The sequence below is a fragment of the Rhinopithecus roxellana genome, chromosome 20 (genome assembly GCF_007565055.1).
Source record: "Rhinopithecus roxellana isolate Shanxi Qingling chromosome 20, ASM756505v1, whole genome shotgun sequence".
Classification (NCBI taxonomy): domain Eukaryota; kingdom Metazoa; phylum Chordata; class Mammalia; order Primates; family Cercopithecidae; genus Rhinopithecus; species Rhinopithecus roxellana.
Genome location: NC_044568.1, coordinates 33,805,556 through 33,828,977, shown reverse-complemented (window position 1 = coordinate 33,828,977; position 23,422 = coordinate 33,805,556). Strand labels below are relative to the sequence as shown.

At 47.8% G+C, this 23,422-nt stretch overlaps 1 protein-coding gene across 7 annotated transcripts in view; it reads right to left on the bottom strand.

The window, feature by feature from the left end:
- Positions 1 to 18,395, bottom strand: part of SYT17 (synaptotagmin 17) — a 129,895-nt gene extending 111,500 nt beyond the window's left edge. For 2 of the 7 annotated variants that reach the window (XR_004055514.1, XM_030925620.1), the window contains exons 1-6: positions 17,953 to 18,395; positions 14,027 to 14,090; positions 13,851 to 13,873; positions 13,050 to 13,198; positions 6,263 to 6,411; positions 2,612 to 3,231 (exon numbers count right to left, since the gene is read on the bottom strand). Coding sequence is in view for 6 of the 7 variants with exons in the window: in XM_030925620.1 (XP_030781480.1) it covers positions 2,612 to 3,231; positions 6,263 to 6,411; positions 13,050 to 13,198; positions 13,851 to 13,873; positions 14,027 to 14,090; positions 17,953 to 17,967 (1,020 nt within the window). In the remaining variant the exon portion in view is untranslated. Of the gene's footprint in view, positions 1 to 2,611; positions 3,232 to 6,262; positions 6,412 to 13,049; positions 13,199 to 13,850; positions 13,874 to 14,026; positions 14,091 to 17,952 lie in introns of those variants that run through there. The other 5 variants (XM_030925621.1, XM_010367103.2, XM_030925622.1 and 2 more) reach the window with 5 other exon arrangements.
- Positions 18,396 to 23,422: the final 5,027 nt, after the last annotated feature.

The following is a 23,422-nucleotide window of genomic DNA, read 5'->3' as shown; positions in this document are numbered from 1 at the left end:
ATAAAACAAAATAATTTTAAAAAATCAAAATGAGTGCTGATTGCCCATTTATTACCGCATGCAGCACACTGCATTATGGCTTGCTGTTTACGAAACTCTCTTTCCCACTAGATTGGAAGTTTCCTGCTGCGAGGAATGGTATGGGATTCATTTTTATTAATCCAACTAGAAATGCTGGGCACATAATAGGATCTCAAGAAAAACAGAATGAAGAGCAGATCAGAGAAGAAAAAAACAAAGAATAATAAAGAGGGGAGAAGAGAAGGAAAACAAATATCTTACGGGTCCAGATGACGCTTCCAAAAACTATTTTGAACAGTACTAAGAAAACACTCATCATCACCAGGAATGAGAGACAGAAGGCATTTACAGCCAGGATTTAAGAGTCAAATCCACAACTAAAGGCATTAACAGCCACTACTTGGCTGATAATAGCACCAGCAAGGCTGGAAGCCCGAGTGTGACAGACCAGAGTGTAAATCAGATGAGCAGTTAGAGCAGTTGACCTGCCTGCAATATTTCAACTTTATACACACTTTTGGTATTTTATATTTTTAGAGACAAGGCCTCACTCTATTGCCCAGGCTGGAGTGCGTTGGCTCAATCATAGCTCACTGCAGCCTCAAACTCCTGGGCTCAAGCAATCCTCCTGCCTCAGCCTCCCGAGTAGCTGGGACTACAGGCCCATGCCACCATGCCTGGCTATTTTTTTTTTTAATGTTTTGTAGAAATAAGGTGTCACTATGTTTCTCAGGCTAGTCTCGAACTCTTGGGCTCAAGCCATCCTCCCACCTCAACCTCCCAAAGTGCTGGGATTACAGGTGTGAGCCATGGCACTCAGCCCTATACACATGAATACTTTTAATTCTTAGAGGCACCCAAAGGTCCCCATGAAACTAAAGCACAGCCTGCAGCTTTATCAAGGGTGAGGAGCCAGCCCTTGTCTGGGAGAAACCTGCTCCCGCAGTGACATAAAACAGGCCTGGCTGTCCCTCTTCAGATGGAAGGGAGACGGCAGCCCCAAGATTGACTCAGCTCAGGAGATGCCAGCTCCTCTGCCGCAAGAAGGCTCAGCATCAGGAGTGAACCGGAACACTCCCTGCCTCTTGTCTGCCCAATTAGATACTCACCAGGTGTGATTACCGCTTAGTGCACTGGAAGGCGATGCATTACAGGCTCACCCTGAATGGGTTCACAATAGAAGTCGTCCTCTCCTGACAACTGGGGCTGCCACTGTGGAGAGCTCACCACCCACCAGGCCCTCGCTGCAAGGTGGTATTGCTACCTCCATTTCACCTGAAGTGAGGTGAGGGAGCAGAGGGGCCTAGCAACAGTTAGGCAGTGGGAGGAAAGTTGCAGATTAGATCCAAGGCCATTTTCTCTGCACGTCACCAAATGGCTCCCCATGGAAAAGCAATCTTTTTTTTTAGAGACAGGGTCTCGCTCTGTCACCCAGCCTGGAGTGAGCTGGAGTGAGTGTACTGGCTCGATCATAGTTCACTGCAGCCTCAAACTCAGCTCAAGAGATCCTCCTGCCTCAGCCTCCCAAGTAGCTGGAATTACAGATGTGCACCACCATGCCTAGCTAATTTTTACATTGTTTTTTTGTAGAGACGGGATCTCATTGTGTTGCCCAGGCTGGTCTCACATGCCTGGACTCAAGTGATTCTCCTGCCTCAGCCTCCCAAAGTACTGGGATTACAGGCATAAGCCACTGCGCCTGGCCTGGAAGGCAACTCTTATTGACCTCATGGTGGCCAAAGCCCCCTCCCTTGTTTCCCCATCTCCCGTCCCTGTTCCTACTCAGGACAGGGAGAGAAGGAAGGAGGTGAGGGAGGGGAAAAGGGAGGGAAGAGGGAAGCGGGAAGGGAAGGGAAGAGGGAATCAGGGAAGGAAGTGAGGAAGGGAGCGAAGAGAGAAATGGGAAGGGAGGGAGGGAGGAAGAAGTGACCGGGTCTTTTCCTTTCCTTGGGCTCCCCACATCCTTCCACCCACAATGGGTAGACAGTTATCCTCTAACATGCAGGAATGCCCAACAGCCGACTGGAGACACAGCCTGGTCCGTGGGTGGCTTCCCGAGCAGCCAACCACATTTCCCTGGACTGGACAGGGGAAAGGAAGCCAATCTAACAGTTGGGCTGAAAAACATCCATGCATCATCTTGTTTTCCAGCCTTCACTTTTTCCCCCCAAATCAATTTCTGAAAGTCAAAATGATTGATAGCTTTATACCCTGTGCAATCATTCTCCTTACTAAACTCAGCATCAATCATTTAAAAAAGGCTTCCAGAGTGGTGGTGGTTACATGAATCTATACATGTGATAAATTTTCACAGAAAGACAAACACAGGAGTGATGTATATAAAAACTAGTGAAATCTGGGTAAGCTCTAGGTTAGTTACCAATGTCTATTTCCTGGTTGTGTAAGACGCTATCATGCTGGATCAAGAGGACACAGGAACTCTCCGCTATTTTTGCAACCTCTTGTGAGTCAAAAATTATTTCAAAATAAAAAGTTTTAAAAATCTGAAAAAGCCTTTTAAACGGTAAAATTAAAACAATCATTTTTTAGAAAAGCTCCCAGGGGGAAATACCACAAACCCATCCCTTACCTGAGAACTGGGAATCAGCGCCTTCCACCAGTGCCCGCCCTTGACCAGGTCAACTTCACACAAAGGCACGGAAACTTTCCCAATGACACAGTGGCGGGAGAACTTATCAAAATCCACCACGGTCAGGAGCAGGGTCCTCCTCTGGGCCTCCAGAAAGGGGATCTCAAAGGTGTAGCGCTCCTCAAACACGGGTTTCTGGGTCTTGCGTTTGACCCCGGTCTGCTTTGAGTTCTTCTGATCTGGCAGGAGACAGATCTTGACGTAGGGGTTGGAGTGTGCCATGTCCTGACGCGAGCCGTCGTGGGAGATGGGAGGTGGCAGGTCTCTGGCCTCGATCACGCGCACGGTGAGGTGGTTGTGCAGCAGGTCATACTGAGTGCTAAAGTGCAGCATGCCCAGCTGGTACTTGGACAGGATCTCCTCGTCCGTCAGAGAGTCCACGTCGTCACTGCTGGAGTCGAGGGAGTACAGGTGGGGTTCGAACTTCCTGAAATAGTCGTCGGGGGTATAGGTCCGTCTGAGCACCGAAGGCTGGATGGGCTCCTTCTTGGCACTGAGAACGCCAAACTCGATGGGTTTAATATCGATGAGTGGAGAGCTGGGACGTCTTGACTCAAGACCTGAGAGCCACCAAAAATAACAATGAAGACAGCCACATACAGGGCACACCTGGGCAACTTTGCAGGTGAGCAGATTCTTGCACTGTTTACTCTACTTCAAAATGATCCTTACCATCTTTCTCTACACTCTGAAATACTCACTGATTCTGTGACAGACAGTATGGTAGCACTCTTGTCACCACTGCCATCATCACAGCAGCTAAGTGCCAGGCACTGCTCGAATAGACTGAGTACATTACATCATCTCATATGTGCAATCACAATCATCACATCCCCTTGAATTCTTAGATAATTACTATTATCCCCACTTTATAGATGAGGAAACAGAAGCTTTAAGTAACTTTCTGAAGGTCACACACTTGCAAATGGAGGAGCCAGGGGTTAGGCTGGTCTAGCTGGCCCCAGAGTCTGGCTCTAACCATTATCCTATGATGTCTCCACTTTAAGAAAGTGAGCTCTGGGACCAGAGTGTCTGGGTAGAATTCCCTCTCAGCCGCTTACTCACTACTCGTGTACTCATTAACAAATCAGTCATGTGACTCCGGGCATATTCTTTTGACTCTCTGGGACTCTGTTTTCCCATCAGTAAAATAGAGTCAATAATGGCACCTACCTCAAAGAATGTGATGAAGATTCACTGAACCAGGGCATGGAAAGGGCATGGCGTGAAATGTGCCCATAGGCACAGATCAATAAATGGGAATGCTTATACTTCTTCAAGGTCCATATTCAAACCTCATCATTTACGGGCTGCCTCTCTCCCTTCCATGAACCAGCAGAGTGCTGGTTCATGGATCCCAAGTTCATAATTCTAACCTTTGTGCATCCCACTCTTCTAGCAATGAGCTCATGGCATTCTTGCTAATTGCCCTAACAGCTGTCTTTATGAGACATTTGCCTGAGGCATGGGAGGTACTCTGACAGATGTGTGCTAAATGGAAATCACCCATGTTCAGAGCTGGGCATGAGACTCAGAAATCATCTAGGCCCACACTGTCCACAGAAAGATAATGCAAGCCAGAAATGCAAGCCACATATGTAACTTAAAATATCCTGGCAGCCATGACTTTAAAAACATGCAAAAAAAGGGCAAAATTCCTTTAATTTAATTTAATTTATTTGTTTATTTTGAGACAGAGTCTTGCTCTGTCACCCAGCCTGGAGTGCAGTGGCGGATCTCGGCTCACTGCAACCTCCACCTTCCAGGTACAAGTGATTCTCATGTCTCAGCCTCCCAACTGGCTGGGACTACAGTTGTGTACCACCACACCTGGCCCATTTTTGCATTTTTAGTAGAGATGGGGTTTCGTCATGTTGGCCAGGATGGTCTTGAACTCCTGGCCTCAAGTAATCTGCCTGCCTTGGCCTCCCAATGTGCTGGGATTACAGGCATGAGCCACCACACCTGGCCTGCAAAATTAATTTTAGTATTTTATTTTATTTAACCCACTATATCCAATATATAATCATTTCAACATGGAACCAATATAAAAACATTTTAGTGAGATACTTTAAATTCTCTCTCTCTCTTTTTTTTTTTTTTGGAGACAGTGTTTCACTTTTGTTGCCTGAGCTGGAGTGCAGTGGTGCGATCTCGGCTCACTGCAACCTCCGCCTCCCGGGTTCAAGTGATCCTACTGCCTCAGCCTCCCAAGTAGCTGGGATTATAGGCATGCACTACCATGCCCGTCTAATTTTGTATTTTTAGTAGAGATAGGGTTTCACCATGTTAGCCAGCCTGGTCTCGAACTCCTGACCTCAGGTAATCCTCCCGCCTCGGTCTCCCAAAGTGCTGGGATTATAGGTACAAGTCACCACACCAGGCCTTTTATTTTCTCACTGTCTTGAAAGTCCAGTACGTATTTTGCACTCACAGAACATCAGTAAGATTCAGTCTCACACCATTTACGTGCTCAGCAGCTACGTGTGTCTGGTGACTGTTACACCAGACAGCACAGTTCTAGATCAGCCATCTCATTTTACAGATGGGAAGACTGAGGCCTAAAGAAACCCAGTGCTCCCTCTGTTTCACTATTTCATGCCCTTGAACTCTTTTTTTTTGTTTTCCTACTTTTTTCTTTTCCCTCTATCCCCAGGAAAGGTTGGACACCAATGATCTCCACCTGAATGGACTTGTTTCAGGCATTTTAAGCTTTTCCCTCTGTTTAGTGAATTTCAGACATCAGTTCATGTAGAGAAGACATCAGTTCACGTAGAGAAGAGATACTTTTGTGGAGCAGAAGGAGGTTGGGAGTCTCTGGGTGTTTATCTTCCTTTTTCATCCTCACCCAAATCATGCTGTTTGGTCAAACACATATGCCACACAGCAGAGTAGACAAATTGGGTGGCCAAGTTTGATGGCTGCACATACATTTTGTTTAGGCTCGAAAGTAAGAATGTTTCATATAAAAAAAAAAAAAAAAACCCAGATTGCCAATATCTCTTTACAAAGATCAGACAATACCGGGCCCCCAATCCCATACAGCTACCATTGGCCAAGCTGAGCAGCAGCCGCTCTGCTCGCCTTTCAATGGGGCATTCGCTTTTCAATTAACTGAAGTCTTCACCCTGCCCTAGTAACTCTCCAGGCAGAGCGGCAGCTGCCATTTGTCACTGCACTCAGGCAATGTTTATCTCTATGTAACCTCTGCATGTGGCCACTGATGCAACCCGCCTAGCTCCCAAAGTCACCAGAATTGACAAGCCCTTCTATATAATATAGCCACACTCATCTTTCAGAATCTGAAATGATATCACTGACAATGTTAATCAATTCAGCCAGTTCAATCAAACTTAAAATTAATAAAAGCAAAAATCAATCAAAATGATTGCTTTTGATTAAACTCATCAGCAATCAGGTGTAATGCCCTCCTCTGTCACACCGTCATTATCTCTCTCTCACCCTGTCTCCTGGACTGTCAACCCACTCTGCCGCCCTCCCCCAGCAACGACACTGCCCTTCATGACTCTCCATGGGAGTGTCTGGGAAAGCCAGCCAGGGCCCCCAGAGAGGCACAGCGGAGATACTTACTCGAAATCCTCCGCATCAGGCTGTATGTGGACTTGGATGTGTCTGAGGACGAGCGTCTTCCATCCGGGGAATTGGTCCGTGGGGTCAGCGGGACTTCGCTGGCCGTGTGGACAGAGTCACCATCCTTGTCACTGCTCCGGCTGGCCATCCTATAGGAAGGGAAGAGGTCTCAGTAGCTGTCCAGGAATCCCGAGGGACTGGCATCTCCGTCCCTTGGGGGTTAAGACCCTCGATGAAACCGCTCTCAGACCCATTTTATGCAACATGGAATAATGCAAATTTGAAACAGTGTGGTGTCCTTAAACTCTCAACAACGTCTTGCTTTTTGCACAAAATGTGAAATGATATGAAGAAATACTTCCCGATTTAGAACAATCTGTCAAGAACTTGCATAATTTCAAAGCTGGGGTTGGGGGGAGAACTGTGTAAACTTAGGCTGTCGCCACGTGGGGGCGCCACTTTGGCTCAGTGAAGCCCCAGACCTGTCAATCTCTAGTCTGCAGGGAACCGTCTGCTTGTTTATAGGCATCCAAACTTCTGCTTTTGGTTACAAGTGTCCTGGTATTTCAATAGTCACTGTGTCTATAATTTAAGATCTTTTAAAAATATCCTATAACAATGTCACTCAAGGGTTCTTTGCGTGGCAGAAATGGCCCTGAAAATCAACAATTTCTGAACAGAAGTTTGATGTCAAGAAATAGCTATAAATTAGCAGCAGCCATGACTCAATGTGCTCCCAATAAAGAACTGCTGAGAAATTGGGAAGGAGCGGGTAAGGGTGGATGGAGAAGGAAGATGATATGGGGTAGTGATTAAGAGAACCGCTGGGGCTGAACCCTGGCTGGGTGCTGGGGTAAGTCCCTTTCCCCTCCTGTACCTCCATTTCCCCATCTGTAAAGTGGAAATATTGACAGTACCCACATTATATGGTGGTTGCAAACCCTGAATGAGTTAACACATATAAAATGTGTAGAGGCCAAGCATGGTGGCTCACACATATAATCCCAGCATTTTGGGAGGCCAAGGCAGGAGGATCCCTTGAGGCCAGGAGTTTGAGACCAGCCTGGGCAACACAGCAGGATCCCATCTTTACTAAAAGTTGACTGGGCATGGTTGCCCACAACTGTAATCCCAGCACTTTGGGAAGCTGAGGCAGGAGGATCACTTGAGCTCCAAAGTTTGAGACAGCCTGGGCAACATGGCAGAACTCTGTTTCTACAAAAAAATTTTTAAAATTAGCTGGGCATGATGGCTTGTGTATGTAGTCATAGTCACATGGGAGGCTAAGGCAGGAGGCTCGCTTGAGTCCAGGAGTTTGAGGCTGCAGTGAGCTATGACTGTGCCAATGCACTCCAGCCTGGGTGACAGAGCAAGAGACCCTGTCTCAAAAATAAATAAATAAAATGCTTGGAACAGTGCTTGGTTGTGTAGTAAAGAGGCGCTCAATACATTTTGAAACATTTTTTATGGATTGATCAATCAATCAATTCATTGATTTTTTGTTCGTTTGTTTAAGAAACAGGATCTCGGCCGGGCGCGGTGGCTCAAGCCTGTAATCCCAGCACTTTGGGAGGCCGAGATGGGCGGATCACGAGGTCAGGAGATCGAGCCCATCCTGGCTAACATGGTGAAACCCCGTCTCTACTAAAAAATACAAAAAACTAGCCGGGTGAGGTGGCGGGCACCTGTAGTCCCAGCTACTCGGGAGGCTGAGGCAGGAGAATGGCGTAAACCTGGGAGGTGGAGCTTGCAGTGAGCTGAGATCCGGCCACTGCACTCCAGCCTGGGTAACAGAGCGAGACTCCGTCTCAAAAAAAAAAAAAAGAAAAGAAACAGGATCTCACTATGTTGCCCAGGCTGGACTCAAACTCCTAGGCTCAAAGTGATCCTCCTGCCCTCAGCCTCCTGAGTAGCTGCGACTATAGTTGCATGCCTCCATGCCCAGCTTAGTTGATATTATTACAACTGGGGGGCTTTAAGATCCCCCCCCGCAATACTCATAAAGCTAGGTAAGGATGCTGGAGGGATGGAAAAGGAGGTAGAAAAAGAGCTGGTGACATCGTTTGGAGACTGATGCCGCTAATAACATGCCCCTAAGCCATAATGGCTGTAGATGTATGCCTTCTGAGGCTGCATCCCCCACAACGTGACATTAAAGCGTACAGGAAAACTTGTCTTGAAAAATGCAAGTTTTGAATGCTGTGAAGTCTTCAGACACATTCTGTGCATGAGATGAGACTGATCTAATGTTCTTCAAAAGCATTATCAGGAGCCGGGTGCGATGACTCACGCCTGTAATCCCAGCACTTTGGGAGGCTGAGCTGGGTGGATCATTTGAGGTCAGGAGTTCAAGACCAACCTGGCCGACATGACGAAACCCCATCTCTACTAAAAGTACAAAAATTAACCTGGCATGGTGGCATGCACCTGTAGTCCCATCTACTTGGAGGTTGAGGCAGGAGAATCACTTGAACCTTACCCAGTCTTAGGTATCTCTTTATCACAACACAAAACAGACTAATACAGGTTGGGAGAAGGATGAATAACTAATTGGCATCACTGTTAAAAGGCAGAACCCCAGCTGAGCCAGTAATGCTAAAGTCTAAATGGCACACACTCCCAATCGCCAAGTGAGGCGTTTCTGTGAGACCTGTAAGAGCTCTGCACATTGTAGGAATTCAACATGTGCTTGTTCGACAAACAATCAACCAACTTGACTTTAATTCACTCTTCAATGAGAGTCTTTCTGGCATTGCTTCAAAAGGCACCAGTCAGATTGTGCAGTTTTCCTAATCTTCGCCAGCCCAGCCAAGAAAAGTTGGGGGCCCACAGGACATGAGCATATGTGACAATGTTGTGTCCCCCAAGATCACACACAGAGCACACACAAAGGGCCAGCTCATCTGCCATGTGCCAGTCCACAGAGGCAACTCCCATGGTTCTCGGCTCAAATGTCGCAGTAGGAACAGCATTGCGAAGCCCATACACTTGCCATTTCTACTTCCTGTCTGTTTGATAACGTGCAGCTGCCCACTTGGTAAATAAATCTGGGGAAAATACAAAGCTGTAAATTTGCTTTCTGAATGATTTAGCCATCTTCTCTTTACAGATTTCTCTTACCGTTTTGCATTCTCTGAGTGCCAAAAATGTGTCAAGCACTGCCCAGTGTTCAGAAGAGACCTCATTCATCCTGGGAAGCACAAAGATCATGCACAGCTGTTCAGTCTGTAGACTGCACAACCCTAGGTGGTGCCATTCATGATGGCCACCATGTGAATTGGTGCCACCTGGAGTTGTGTGGTGTATTGGCCCTGCTGGGAAAGTTACAGTCCACTTCTCTACTAGTGGCAAAACCAAAACAAGTGTCTTCCCAGAGGGTCCCAGCCCCCTTGCCCCTGCTTACACAAAGGGTCAGCAGCAGTCAAGGCAAAATGCAACTGTCCTCCAACTCAGCATGAGAACCTAGGCTGTGCATCTGTAACACTCAACATTTGGATATCTAGGGGGCAAACAGGTACCTGACTGCGATTTTCAACACCTCTGAGGGGTCTCCGCTGGTACAGAAGAAAATCCAAATTCCTTACTCCGGCATTCAAGACCCAATTCGACTTGAGCTTACAGGCTCATTTTCCACTATTCCCCCAGCTCTTCCTAGATGTAGTGTCCATTTGTGGTGTCTGCCCACTTCTCTAGTCAATTTTCTCCTCTGTAGCCACAACACCCCAACTGTCTATTACAGGGGTCTGCAAACTACAAAGCCAAATTCACTGCCTGATTTTGTAAATGAAGTGTTAATGAAACACAGCCCTGCCCCTTCATTTATGGTCTACAGCTGCTTTTGCACAACAATGGTAGAAATAAGTAGCTGCAACAGAGACCATATGGCCCATGAGGCTAATATATTTACTATTTGGTCCTTTAAAAGTTTGCCATCCCCTGGTCTAGTAGTTTAGTTCATGTGTTTCAGATGGAAATGACCATTTCCCTGGTTTCCTGGGTGGGCAGGTAACTGGCATGATTCTAGCACCATTTCCTCCAAGTGAAAGTGACTGGTACATAACCCAAGCCAGGCTAATGAGAGCCTTTCCTGGTTTTGTTTTGTTTGTTTGTTTGTTTGTTCACTTTTTATGCAACGGCAACAGAATGCAAGTCTAGTCCTGCCACATGGAGAAAACAAGCTTAAGAATGAGACCAATACAGAAGAAATAGAGAGAGAGAGAGAGAGAAACAGAGAAAGGCTCTGATGACATGATTTCTGCTCCTGGATCCAGCTATGCCTGAAGCCATAATTCCTGATTCTTTCATAACAAGACCTTATGCAGGACTGTCATATATGGAATGCAGGGTGTAAATGCACAACTCTAGGGGGCAACCTGACTTATATACCTGCCTTACCTCCTACATGAGATTGAAAATTCCCTGAGCATGGTCATAGGACCCTATCTAGCCCTGTGTATGCCACAGCGCCTGGCACACTATACTTAAGAAATAACTACAAAAGGAACTCAGATTAACTTTTCAACTGTTGATTGGCACTTTAAGGATGCAAGTTCTGCCTGAAGAATAGTGTGTCAGTCAACAACTTTTTCTGAGTGAACAAGACAGGCAAAAATCCCTGCCCACATGGAGTTGGCATTCTTCTGAGCATAGTTTTAAAGACATCAGATGGACTGAACTAACTCTTGCTACATAGACCAGTGGAACCCTTTTTTTTTTTTTTTTTTTTTTTAAGTCTTGCTCTGTTGCTCAAGTTGGAATGCAGTGGCAAGATTATAGCTCACTGCAGCCCTGACTTTCCAGGCTCAAGCGATCCTTCCACCTCAGCCTCCCGAATAACTGGAACTCTAGGCAACAACATGCCCAGCTAATTTTAAAAATTTTTATAGAGATAAGGGTCTTATCGTGTTGCCCAGGCAGGCTGGTCTCAAACTCCTGACCTCAAGCAGTCCTCCCACCTCAGCCTCCCAAAGCACTGGGATTACAGATAAGAGCCACGGCACCCGGCTGCAAATTATCTCTTGATTAGTGAGTTGCTTTCACCAAAAATCTCAACTTTACACACACCTGTAGGATTCAGGCCACAACTTATGAATAACGAATAATGGAAGAGTTCTTTAACATTGTGTTTATATCAGTTTAATTAATCTCTATTGATACCTAATACTGACAGAAATAAATGCTTACAAAACTTTTACTCTGTGCTAAGCATATTATATGCATATCTTATTTATTTATTTATTCATTTATTTATTTTTGATATAGGGTGTCATTCTTTCCCAGTCTGGAGTGCAGTGGCCCAATCACAGCTCACTGCAGCCTCAACCTCCTAGGCTCAAGCGATCCTCAGCCTCCAGAGTAGCTGGGACCACAGGCACACATCACCACACCCAGCTAATTTTTTGATGTTTTGTTGAGATAGTGTGGGGGAGGGGATCTCACTATGTGGCCCAGGCTGGTCTCAAACTCCTGAGCTCAAGTGATCCGCCTGCCTCAGCCTCCCAAAATGCTGGGATTACAGGCGTGAGCCACTGCGCCCAGCCAGAATTACATTTATAATCACCAACGAAGTATCAAGCATTCCTAACTACTTTTCCACATTCCAAATTCATTGACTCCTGGCAACAACTCTGAGAGAAATACTATTCTTTTTATCGTCCCATTTCACAGATGGGAAATGAAGGTACAGAGAGATCAAACCATTTGCCCAAGGTCACAGAACTAGAAATAGTAGTTGCGATCACAGAGCCTGGATCCAGAGCCATTTTGCTATGGAAATAGTTGATACTTGTTTCTAAGAAGAGAAAAAGAGGCCTGAGGCATGAGCCCCCAACTTGGGAGGGAAAGATGGGACACCAGAGACTTTTGGAATCTCAGACCAAGGACTGAGCTGAAACAGCACTGCCTCCTTCCCCCCTGCCAGGCTCCAGCCGTGCGTTCTGGCCGCTGTCTCTCTCCCTCTCTGGGCCTGCCTCTCTGAACCATGACAAGCTCACTTGATGCCTTCTGGATCCTTCCCAGCCCCGACCTTCTTGACTGTACCCGGGCTCTCTGACCACGTCCCTCTCTCAGTCACGGAGAGGTGGACCAGGCACGTGGCTGAGAAGCTTCAAAACTGCGTTCCCAAAATATCTGAGCGACTGGCAGATGGAGATGTTGTATGCAGGCGCGGGAGGAGAGCGAATTAGAAATAAAACGAAAGATGCCAGAGAGAACATAAACAGCGTTGGAGGACAGGATGGAGCCTGGAGGTGCTTTTCTGCTTCCCTGTTTCTGAAGTTCTTGTTCGGAGCAGCAAAAAGGCGCTTGTTTGTTGATTCCGTCTACCCATCCATGCAACGGATATTTATCGAGCTTTTCCTATGTGCATGCCCTGGGCTGGGTGCTGGGGAATCTTGTCACGCGGACTTGGATGGAAACCCTCAGAATGTGGTCAGCCCTTGAAGACTATAGAGGTTCACAGATCTCCTTTTCTGCTTGGAACAACACTCTACATGACTAAAAATGCCTACACACTTAGCATTACACGGTTCATATCTCAGAAGGCCCAGTGTGCCACTAGGTGAACTAAAACCCCACCACCAGCTGGTCTTGCCAGCTTGCCGAACAAAATGAGGTGTACAGAACATATCCCCAGTCTGCAGCAAAGATGTCCATGGAAACTCAGCCTGCTTCTCTTTCATGCCCCCACATCCTCCCTCCTGTGGCCCAGACCCCCAATCCCCCCTTCTCAGAAAAAGGGAAAAGTCTTGAAATTGATTTCAGAGAAGTTCAGAGCAGTTTTACTTACAGCCAGGGAGGGGTCTGAGCAGGGAAAGGTCCCAGAATTTCAACTTCATCCTCACTTGACTGGCAACAGCTGGACTCGTAGCACTTCTGACAGCAGTGCCGGCAGGTCCATCTGCACAGCAGCAGATCAGAGAGTCTAGAAAGAAAACCCTGAGGCCATTGGGGGAGGTGGGCCGGGGGTAGGGGGAGAGGGGTGGTGGGCAGGGTGGAGAAGAGGAAGAGGAGAAACAACACCCAAAATTAAAAGTAGCCGATCTCAGATAAGAAATAGACATTCAGGAGTTCTGGCTTTGCTGCTGAGCACTTAGAACAAAACGTTTTCCATTTCTATTTACCAACTGCAGGCACAAAGATAGCAAACATCAACTCGCTGGAGCCATTAGTAGCAAGCAAAACATTTGCAGGTATTTTCTTTGGTAGTTTATGTGAACGTCTTTCTTGACATGTGGGTGGTTTATACAACATTGTAAAGGCTATACAATATGTTCGAAACACAATGAATATTACTCTGTCTTCTTGAAAGCAGGGGAAAAAATATTAAAAAATAATCTCGGTGACATGAAACAGACAGAGATAATCAAACAGAATAAGTAGGGGTGGAGAGGGAAACTTGTCTCGTCAACTGGTGTCTTTTCAAAACCGGGATCTCCTTTCGTTAGAAAAGAATGGAAACTCTGCTGGTATTAACACCAGGATATTGTTGAATATTCAATGTCCCCACAGCCCCACATAAGACTCCAAAATGAAAGTCAGGCATTTCTTGATTAGAAACCAGATCAAACAAATCATCAAATGAACCCACCTCGTTTAACGGTTCCAACTGCCCTTTTAAGATCCACGATGAAGCCAAGGGCGTAAGGGAACGAAGGGGTTAAAGAAAGAGAGACAAGACCAGTTTAGCAATATTCCAGCAACTCAAAAAAAAAATTTACAGAAGAAAAAAAAAAAAAAAAAAAAGCCCTGCGTATTTCCACTTACCATCCTGGGAAGGGAGCTGACTTCCTAACAAGGTGTTGCTATTTTCAGGGCTGCTGGTAGCCTCCTGGTTAACCAACACCAAATAAATGGGAAACTTTAGCATTTCGATTTGATTTGCACCGTATGCTGTTATGAATCAGAGCGGGCGGATAGATAGTCATGCTATCCAATACAGCCACACTTCAGGAGAAGAGCAAACCTTCCTATACAGAAATAGCCATGTAGCCAACCCAAAAGGACATGATTAGCTAACATGCAGGCAGGCACACAGTGGATGTTACTTGGCTCCCCCGCCCTCCCGGAGGCCCTACCTTCCAATTCTGCTCCAATGGTAATGGTGGGGTGTTTCCTATCACCACCCACAAATAGAGGGAACTAAAAAGGAAGCCCTAATCTGGTCCTCTTGAGGAAGGAGGGCCTCCCTTCCTGTTGTGGCCCTACCCCACCTCCCCATCTTCGTCTCCTGGGTTTTCAGGGCACAGACTCCCTCCTTCTCTTTAAGATGGTTTTCCAAATGGGCCAAGTAGACTAGGTGGGTTAGAAGTCCTGTACCCCAACCTTGGGCATGCCCTAGAGGTAAACTGAGGTGGGACTCAAACTTAGAACTTTGTATCAAGAGGGGGAAAGTTATTATCTTCTTTCCAATTCTCCTTCAAGGAGGAGAAAGTCTCGATGTGGTACCACTGCATGTTAACATCTTTTTACCACTTACCAATTTCTACCCTCACCCATCCCCTTTCTTTTAAACAAAGAAAGTAGATCTTGTCCAGAGCCTTGCAGACAGCCATGTCCACCTAGAATTCAATAATGTGGCATTATTCCCATTGCGTTTATTCTTCTAGTTGCCTTCTGTCCATGTCACACGATTTTGGTTTCCTATGATATTAGTGACATAATGTTTCCTTTTCATATGATTTCGTTAAAGTAAAAATAAAAGTGAGCCCATTTATAGAAAAAAAATTAAGTTAGTAATAGCATAGGTAGGGCTAGGCACAGTGGCTCATGCCTATAATCACAGTATTTTGGGAGGCCAAGGCGAGTGGATCACCTGAGGTCGGGAGCTCGAGACCAGCCTGGCCAACATGGTGAAAACCCCTCTCTTCTAAAAATACAAAAAATTAGCCAGGCATGGTGGTGGCAGGCACCTGTAATCCCAGCTGCTGGGGAGGCTGAGGCAGGAGACTCACTTGAACCTGGGAAGCAGAGGTTGCAATGAGCCGAGATCACACCACTGCACTCCAGCCCGGGCAAGAGAGTGAGACTCTGTCTAAAATAATCATCATCACCATCATCATCATCATAGTACAGGTGGTACGTGGCTTGTGAAAAAATCAAAATCCTCGAAGTGGTAAGGGAATAACAACAGCTTAGGAAATAGTCAAAGGCACTTATCACAAAATCTCTAAAGTCAAAACTCAAACCACACACAGAACAAGACCCGAAGGTGCTGAGGGGCCACGCAACGAGCTGAGTCAAGAAGTACTAGAGTCCTAGTCTCACCATTGACTGATCATGTGACTTGCGCAAGTCAGGGACCTCTCTGAGCCTCGGTTACCTCTTCTTTAGTGGAAAGGCTACTCTATACTTTAAAGGGGTGCTGTTGGGGTGGGACAGGACACTGACTATGCAAATACTTCCGTGCGGTCCAGTTGAAAAATAAAATGCACCCTTTCTGTGATGATAATTGGGTGATTGTCAAGACATAGTGGTACCCAGTTGGCACCAGGTATTGTCCCGGCAGGTACAGCAGAGCACAAAACAGCCAATTATACCTTCCTAGGGCTTACATGACAAAGTGCTTTAGAATGTTTAGGATAAAGTGATACTTTTTCATGGTAATCCATGACCATTTTAGGAATACGGGGAAGCATTTCCTAGACATGTGGTGGTCAAAAGAGGCCGTTTATGAAATCAAAGTGAACAGAGACAAGGCCACCTCATGCCCCTGCTGAAAAACAGCCTCCCCAGCCTTCTCAAAGCCCAGGTGCAAGATGAGTGTCAAGGAACAGAGAGAAACCAAAGAAGATGAAAGAGGTGCCCTGATGTTCCCAGGCAGGCGGTCTTTCTGGCATTGGGTCTCCTGGCTTCCCATGTTTGACACCGATGGAAGAGAACCAATTCACACCAGAAAGAAAGAGGAAGAAAGAAAACCCATGCATTCTAAACAGAGGTTGGCAAACTAAGGCTCGCAGATCAAAACCAGCCCCACAGCCTGTTTTGCTACAGCCCTTGAGCAAAGAATGATTTGTACGTTTTTAAAAGGTTGGGGAAAAAAAATGACTGCCTCTTGACTCGTGCAAAGTAAAGTATACAAAATTCAAATGTTGGTGCCTGCAAATAAAGTTTTATTGGAACACAGCCACACCCACTCATTTACTACTGTCTATAGCAGTTTTGGTGCTATAGTCAGAGTGGAATAGTTGTGACAGAGACCATGTGAGCCTCCAAGAGAAAAAAAGTACTATCTGGCACTTTACAGGACAAAAAAAGTTTAACACCTTGTTCTAGAAGGAAAACCACCATCTCTGCTCATTGTCATATGAGATGCTTAACATATCTCGCACCGACCCCCCATTGAGATCCCACCTTGACCCCTCAGCGGCTGTGTGGCCTTGGGCAAGTCACTTAATTTCTCTTTGCTGAAGGCGGCCATTAAGAACCCCCGGAGCCAGTAAACATGTTCATTTCTCACTAAATTGCGCACTCAGGGGGCAGGAACTGTGCTGTTTTCATCACTGCATCCCCAGTGCCAGCACTTAGTAGGCGGTCGCCCAAGTGTTTGTTGGGTGACTATTGAATAGCCCCTGGACAACATTCAGCACACAGTGGGTGGACCGTAATGTGACCTTCAATGAACTTGAAAAGGGAAACTGGCGATTCCACGCAAGGGAAGCCAATCCAGGGAATCGAAGTCAGGAGACGAATGGAAGAGGCTCCGCCAGGTGACACAGCACAGAGTTCCCAGCAGGCTGAAGCGTCTGAGGACACTATGAGGGGATACGTGAGCCAGAGGGGAATGGGAGAACCAGCAGCACCCCCAGCTGTGGCTGAGGGGACAAGATGTGAGCCAAGATGCACCCTGGACGTGGAAGTCTGTAAGCTTCTCTGCCCAGCTCAGAGGTGCCAGCACCAGAAGCAAGCAACTCAACTGGTCTCACTGCGAGTCGGCCTGCTTGACCTTGGCGCTGACCTGCGGTCACTTCCCTTCTTGCAGCGGAGAAAGGTCTTTTCATCAAGAAGCCCGGCCCACCCCTCCGCCCCCTCCCCCCAAAAAAAGGCTGCTTAGAAATTATTTCAGAATTATTTCAGCCCAAGGATTCTTGGGGGACGTTTCTTCAAGGTGAAGAGGGTCCACATCTCCCGGATCCCAATGCAGCGGACTAAAGTAACAGGCTCCCTTTTCTTCACCAGCGCACCTCTGGCCTCCGGGTGTCCCCCACCCCTCAGCACCCAGTGCCCGGGAGAGAAGACGTCCTTGTCCCTCCTGGTCGGAACAGCTGCCTCAGGCTGGGTCTGCCGGCCAATTAGCCAGAGCCGTCACCACGGCAACGGCAGCTGGCGGGCCGGGCTCCTGGCTCGCCCCGGGCCGCCCTCCCCACGGCCCCTCCCCTGGGGTGGGGTGCCAAGGAGAGGGAGGGGCGGGGGGAAGAAAAGTCCGCCCCACCCCCCATTTCCTCCCCAAGAGGCAAGGGCGCGCGTTGCAGAGTCCACATAGGACCCTCCATCCCGGGGTTTGGGGGTCCCCAGTCTCTCCTCCCGGGGCGCACCCCTGTTGCTGCAAGGGTTGCCCGCGCACCGGCATCCTTTTTCTCGAAGCAAGTTTGTGGGAGCCTAGCAGTGGGCCCTCCCTTCCGCGCGGTCCCAGCCGGAGGGGGCGCAGCACCCCCTACCCGCACCCCGGACCTTGCCCCCAGCCTCAGCCCTACCTGGATGTACGCCATTTTCGCCCGCGCGCACTCACTCCGGCCCGGGCATGGCGCCGCCACGGCCACTTTGCCCTCGCCAACAGCGGAGGGGGAAGAAAGCAAAGGGGGAAAGGAAGAAAAAAGCAGCCGGTGGCCCCAGACGTGACTGGAGTGGCTGATGAGCGGCGCCCGCCCCTCCGCCGGCCGCCCCGTCCTTGCCTTTCCCTGCGTTCCGGCTCTCGGAATCGGGGCCGCCTCCCCGGTTCGGAGAGATCGGTTGCCCAGGGCCCCCGCCTCGGTCTCCCTCGCTGTCCCGTGCTCCCCCCCGAGGCGCTCCCCAGGCTGGAATAAGGCCCGGGCGCCTGGGCAAGGAGCCCGGGGCAGCCGCGGGGACTGCAGCGACCCCAGCGCAGGCGGGGCCGGAGACGCTGGGGCCCGAGCAAGCGGGAGGCGGGGGAGGGGATGGGGATGGAGAAGGGGGTGGGAGGGGGCGGTACAGAGGTCAGCCCATCCTGCTGGCAAGGGGGCTGGCACCTACCGAAAGCAGGGCCCTCGGGGCAGCCGTGGAGCGGAGGGGACACAGTGCAGCCTGCCATGAAGTCTGCAGCAGGGAGGGTCCTCCCCATCCAGCCCTCTCCCCAAACTGGGTTGGAAAAACTTTATTCCCGCCCCACCCGACGCGCCTAGCACGGTTGCTGTGAGGATCGCAGAGGCTGCTTGGATGGGAGCCTCAAGTTAAGGTGGGCATAGGGCGTCCCAAACGGAGGCGCTGTGTCCAGGGCTTCAGGGGGCGCGCCGAGAGAGCGGAGCGCCCCTTTACTCTAAACCTGCCGGAGTTGCGCCCTGGACGCAACAGGTCTAGTGCGGGGCGGCCCGGCAGCGCCACCCAGCGTCGTGCCCGGCCTCGTGTGCTCCTCTGCCCACCGGCTGCCGGCAGCCAGCGAGCGTGCGCCCCGGGGCGTGTCCACCGCCGCCCTCCTGCCTGACCTCGTGGCTGGGGCGCCCTGGACCCACAGGCCTCCATCAAACCTCCCAGTCCAAGGCCTCTGGCTCTCCACTCAGAGATTCGAGGTGGAATATTGCCCTCCGCTGGATTTCTTATTTTATTATTTTATTTTATTTTATTTTAGACACAGAGTGTCACTCTGTCACCCAGGCTGTAGTGCAGTGGGGTTATCTTGGCTCGCTGCAACCTGTGCCTCCCAGGTTCAAGGAATTCTCGTGCCTCAGCTTCCCGAATAGCTGGGACTACAGGCACACGCCACCGTGCCCGCTAGATTTTGTATTTTCAGTAGAGAAGGGGTTTCACCATATGGGCCAGGCTGACCTCGAACTCCTGGCCTCAAGTGATCTGCCTGCCTCGGCCTCCCAAAATGCTGGGATTACGGGCTTGAGCCACTGTGCGGGCTGGATTTCTTTTTAATATGCCCAGTCATCTCCTGTTGCTGGGCACCAGCTTATCAGCCTTTTAATTTTAACCTCCCAGTGCCTCTTTTTCCTCAGTAAAAACAGGAGAAAATCTCCACCCTGCCTATCCTCCAGGGCTGTTTTGTGGGAATAAATGAGAAAATGAATATGGAAGTAACAAACAAAAGATGGATATTCAGATGCATATATTTTTTGTCTAAAAATCTAGCAGGCCTATACATTTTTTAGTATGATATATTTAGTTTGTAGCATATAGCATGTAACGCATATTGAGTGCTTATGATTCTGCAGGCATACACGCCTCAACACTTCACAAGCATTATTTCATTTCAACCTGCAGTACCTTGATCACTCCTATCAGCTAGCACTCTGTCCAGCCAGAGTAGGCACTGAATAATTGTTTTTGTTGCCCTTATTCACTCTGCTTCCTGAGAGAGGTGCTATGATTATCTCCAATTTATGAGGGACTGCAGTCCGGAGAGGTAAAGCCTCTACGAAGGCCTGACAGCTGGTAGCCCGGGGCACTGGCCTTTGAACCTACAAGTCCAGGAATGAACCCAAAGTGGCCACTCCTAATCACTTAGTGGTATCTATCCACAATCTTTCTCCAGCACTGATGGCAAGGCATGCCAGATGGGGAGTGGGCCTCACAGAGGAGGATGCCTATTGGGACGGGTGCTCCTTGGGGGCACTTGATGGAGTTGGAGGAATTTGCTAGGTGTTCCCGTAAGTAAAAATAATTAACCCTTTTTCATCTGAGGTCAGGAGTTTGAGACCAGCCTGGCCAACATGGTGAAACCCCGTCTCTACTAAAAATACAAAACTTAGCCAGACATGGTGGCAGGCACCTGTAATCCCAACTACTCCAGAGGCTGAGGCTAGGAGAATCGCTTGAACCTGGGAGGCGGTGGTGGTTGCAGTGAGCTGAGATTGTGCCACTGCACTCCAGCCTGGGTGACAGAGTGAGACACCATCTCAAAAAAAAAAAAAGTTAACCCTTTTTGAGGTCTGTGTGCCAGGCACTGTTTTCAGCCCTTTACATGGATTTCAATCTTTTAATTTTCTGATTACCATGAGGTAGGCACTAGTACTATCCCACTCTTTAGGTGAGAAAAAAAGAGGTATGAAGAGGTGAAGTTGGCCAGGCATGGTGGCTGATGCCTGTAATCCCAGCACTTTGGGAGGCCAAAGTGGGTGGATCACTTGAGGCCAGGAGTTCAAGACCAGCCTGGCAACATGGTAAAACTCTACAAAAATTTTCTCTACAAAATATAAAAATTAGCCGGGCATTGGTGGCTCACACCTGTAGTCCCAGCTACTTGGGAGACTGAGGCTGAAGAATCACGTGAGCCCAGGAGATTGAGGCTATAGTCACCTGAGATCACACCACTGTACTCCAGCCTGGGCGACACAGTAAGACCCTATCTCAAAAAAAAAAAAAAAAAAAAAAAAAAAAGAAATCATTTGCCCAAGGCGTATCATGCCAGACCACGGTTAACTCCTATAGGAAAGGAATGGTACCATGTCCAAGAGGCCAAAAAAGAGACCTAAAGACAGTGAACGAGACATAGGGTTTATTGGGGAAACTTACTTACATACAGGGACAATCCAGTGGCAGCTGGCTGGACAGGAGAACGTCTATTGTTTATATAAAAAGCATGCAGTTTATGTAGCGTTTTCACGTAGCACCCTCCACCTAGCAACTTCCTTTTGGCCCTTTAACCCAAAACAAAGGGCCTCAATTGTTTATATAAAAAGCATGTTTATATAAAAAGCATGGAGTTTATCTAGCATTTTCACTTAGCACCCTCTATCTAAGCAACTTCCTTTTGACCCTTTAACCAAGGGTTTTGCCTCTTTAACCCAAAACAAAGGGCCTCAATTGCCTGTACAGCCTGCATTCCAAGGGACAGGCAGGAGACCCAGACAACCTTCATAGATAAGGAGTGAATCTCCAGGTTGGCCACTCCTGGATTCCTTAGCTCTGAACTGTGAATACACGTTCTTCTTAGACCATAGTGTCATTCACAGGGTAAGATAAGTTCAATTATTGCTGTTAGATGTGTCTGCCCTGCAGGGTGTGTACGGCTTCCAGGAGCTGGGATTCAAACCTAAACTTGAATCCTTTCCCTAGCCCCTGCACCATGCTGCCTAATAACGCCTAGTCTTGGAGGAGGGGGATGACCCCGTCCCCAGAATTTTTTAGTACCTTAATCCCTTATGACCTGAAACTATCCAAGAATACTAAGCACCTCTCCAGCAAAAGAAGAGGTTATTTAAAATGTGGATAATAGAACCTGCCTCTGTTACTATGAAATGCTTCAAATGTGTGCAAAGCACCTGGCAAAATAGGTGTTTGATAAATGCTTGTTGAATGAGCAAATGGATGGCAACAACAGCTAACATGGACGCTTTCAACTCTCAATAACCAAGTGGTTATTATGATTGAGTGCTAAGCCCTTCATATTCATTTTTGTTTCATCTCTACTGGATCCTTACAAGGTGGGTACCGTCAAGGTCCCCAGTTTACGGGTGAGGAAACTGAAGTCTTGAGATGAGAAGCAAAGTGAGTTGCCCAAGGGAAACAGGTGACAAGAGACAGGGACAGGATACAAATGCAGATCTGGTTAGCAATAAAGGCTCAACTCATCAAGGCTTCACCATCATCAGATGAAAGAATGGACGACCAGTTTAAGTCCTTCATCAGGGGAGTCAGATGAGTTCCAGGATCCCACTGCTTTGCAAGCCTCTCCCTGCCTTTCACGGGGACCTGAAGTCCAGCTTTTCAATGTAACTTGGACTCAGATCAAGGCTGTGCCTGCAAAGCTGGCACCTTTACAGGTCTCGATGGAGAAGGCCCCAATCTAGGAGGTAGACAAATGCATGGAATTATATGTGACCTGTGGTGTGATAAAGGGAGGCTCAGGGGACTGTGGGGTTACAGGTAAGAGGCCCCAACCTAGTGTGATGAAGGATCACAGAAAGTTTCCCAGAGGGGCTGACATTAAACTGAGTCCCAAAGAACCAAAGATGGGGAGTGGTGCTTATTTGGGAGGTCCATGAACTTAGAAAGGAAAAAAGTTATGTCGCCATTATCACCAACCTCCTTCTGAAATTTAATGTTTCCTTCCATTATGAATGCAGGCAACAAACCAAAACAAGCTTAGCACTTACTCAGGACTTTGTCACCAACAAAGATCATGTGTAGTCTATCTCATTACACTTGCGGTTGTTGCAAATGACTTGAAATTTCATTTATGTTCTTTGCCGCTTGAAAATTACAAATAGTTATTAGGCCCACCTCTAAATCAGTCTATTTAGTGTGTTAACAAAGAAGCAAAGACATGACCACGTTTAAATTTGTTTAAATATTTTGATAACTGTATATCAGTGTTCATTATAATTTCATTATCAATCTACATATTCTATTCTATGATTCTAAAAACATTATTCTGAGAGGGCTCTATAGGCTTTGATGGATGGCCAGGGTTTCATGACACAGAAAGTAGTAAGAAAGCCCTGAAGGTAGTCTCTGCATTAGCTTAGAGGTGAGAATGGGATCTGGGGAGAGGCAGGTGCCAGGTGTGGCTCCACAGGTAGCAGATGCCAGATGTCAGGCGGCCTCCTAAGTTACCCCATGGAAAAGCAGAGAGGATTGTGATCAGAAAGATTTTGGCAGGGCTGTGTGCATGTCTATCTGTTTGTCTACCTGGCTGTCTTTGGACATGGAACAGACAAGCCTGGAGGCAGGGAGGCCAACGAGGAGATGTTGCAACAATCTAGGTGAGAAATGATGCGAGTCTGAACCAAGATAATGGCAGTGAGCCAATGGCAGTACCAGAGTGAGAGGTGGTGAGGTCATGGAAGGCAAGGAAGGCTAGAGAGATTCAGGTGTGCTGCAGGAGGAGGAGGGGTTTGTGTCTGAATATGTTGAGTCTCAGATATGTATTATCTAGGGTTCCTGGAAGAAGTCCAATTCAGTCCAACGTGGACAGAAAAGAATTTATGGCTCATTAACTGGAAAGTCCAAGGGCAAATCCTGTGGGCATGGCTGGAAATAGGG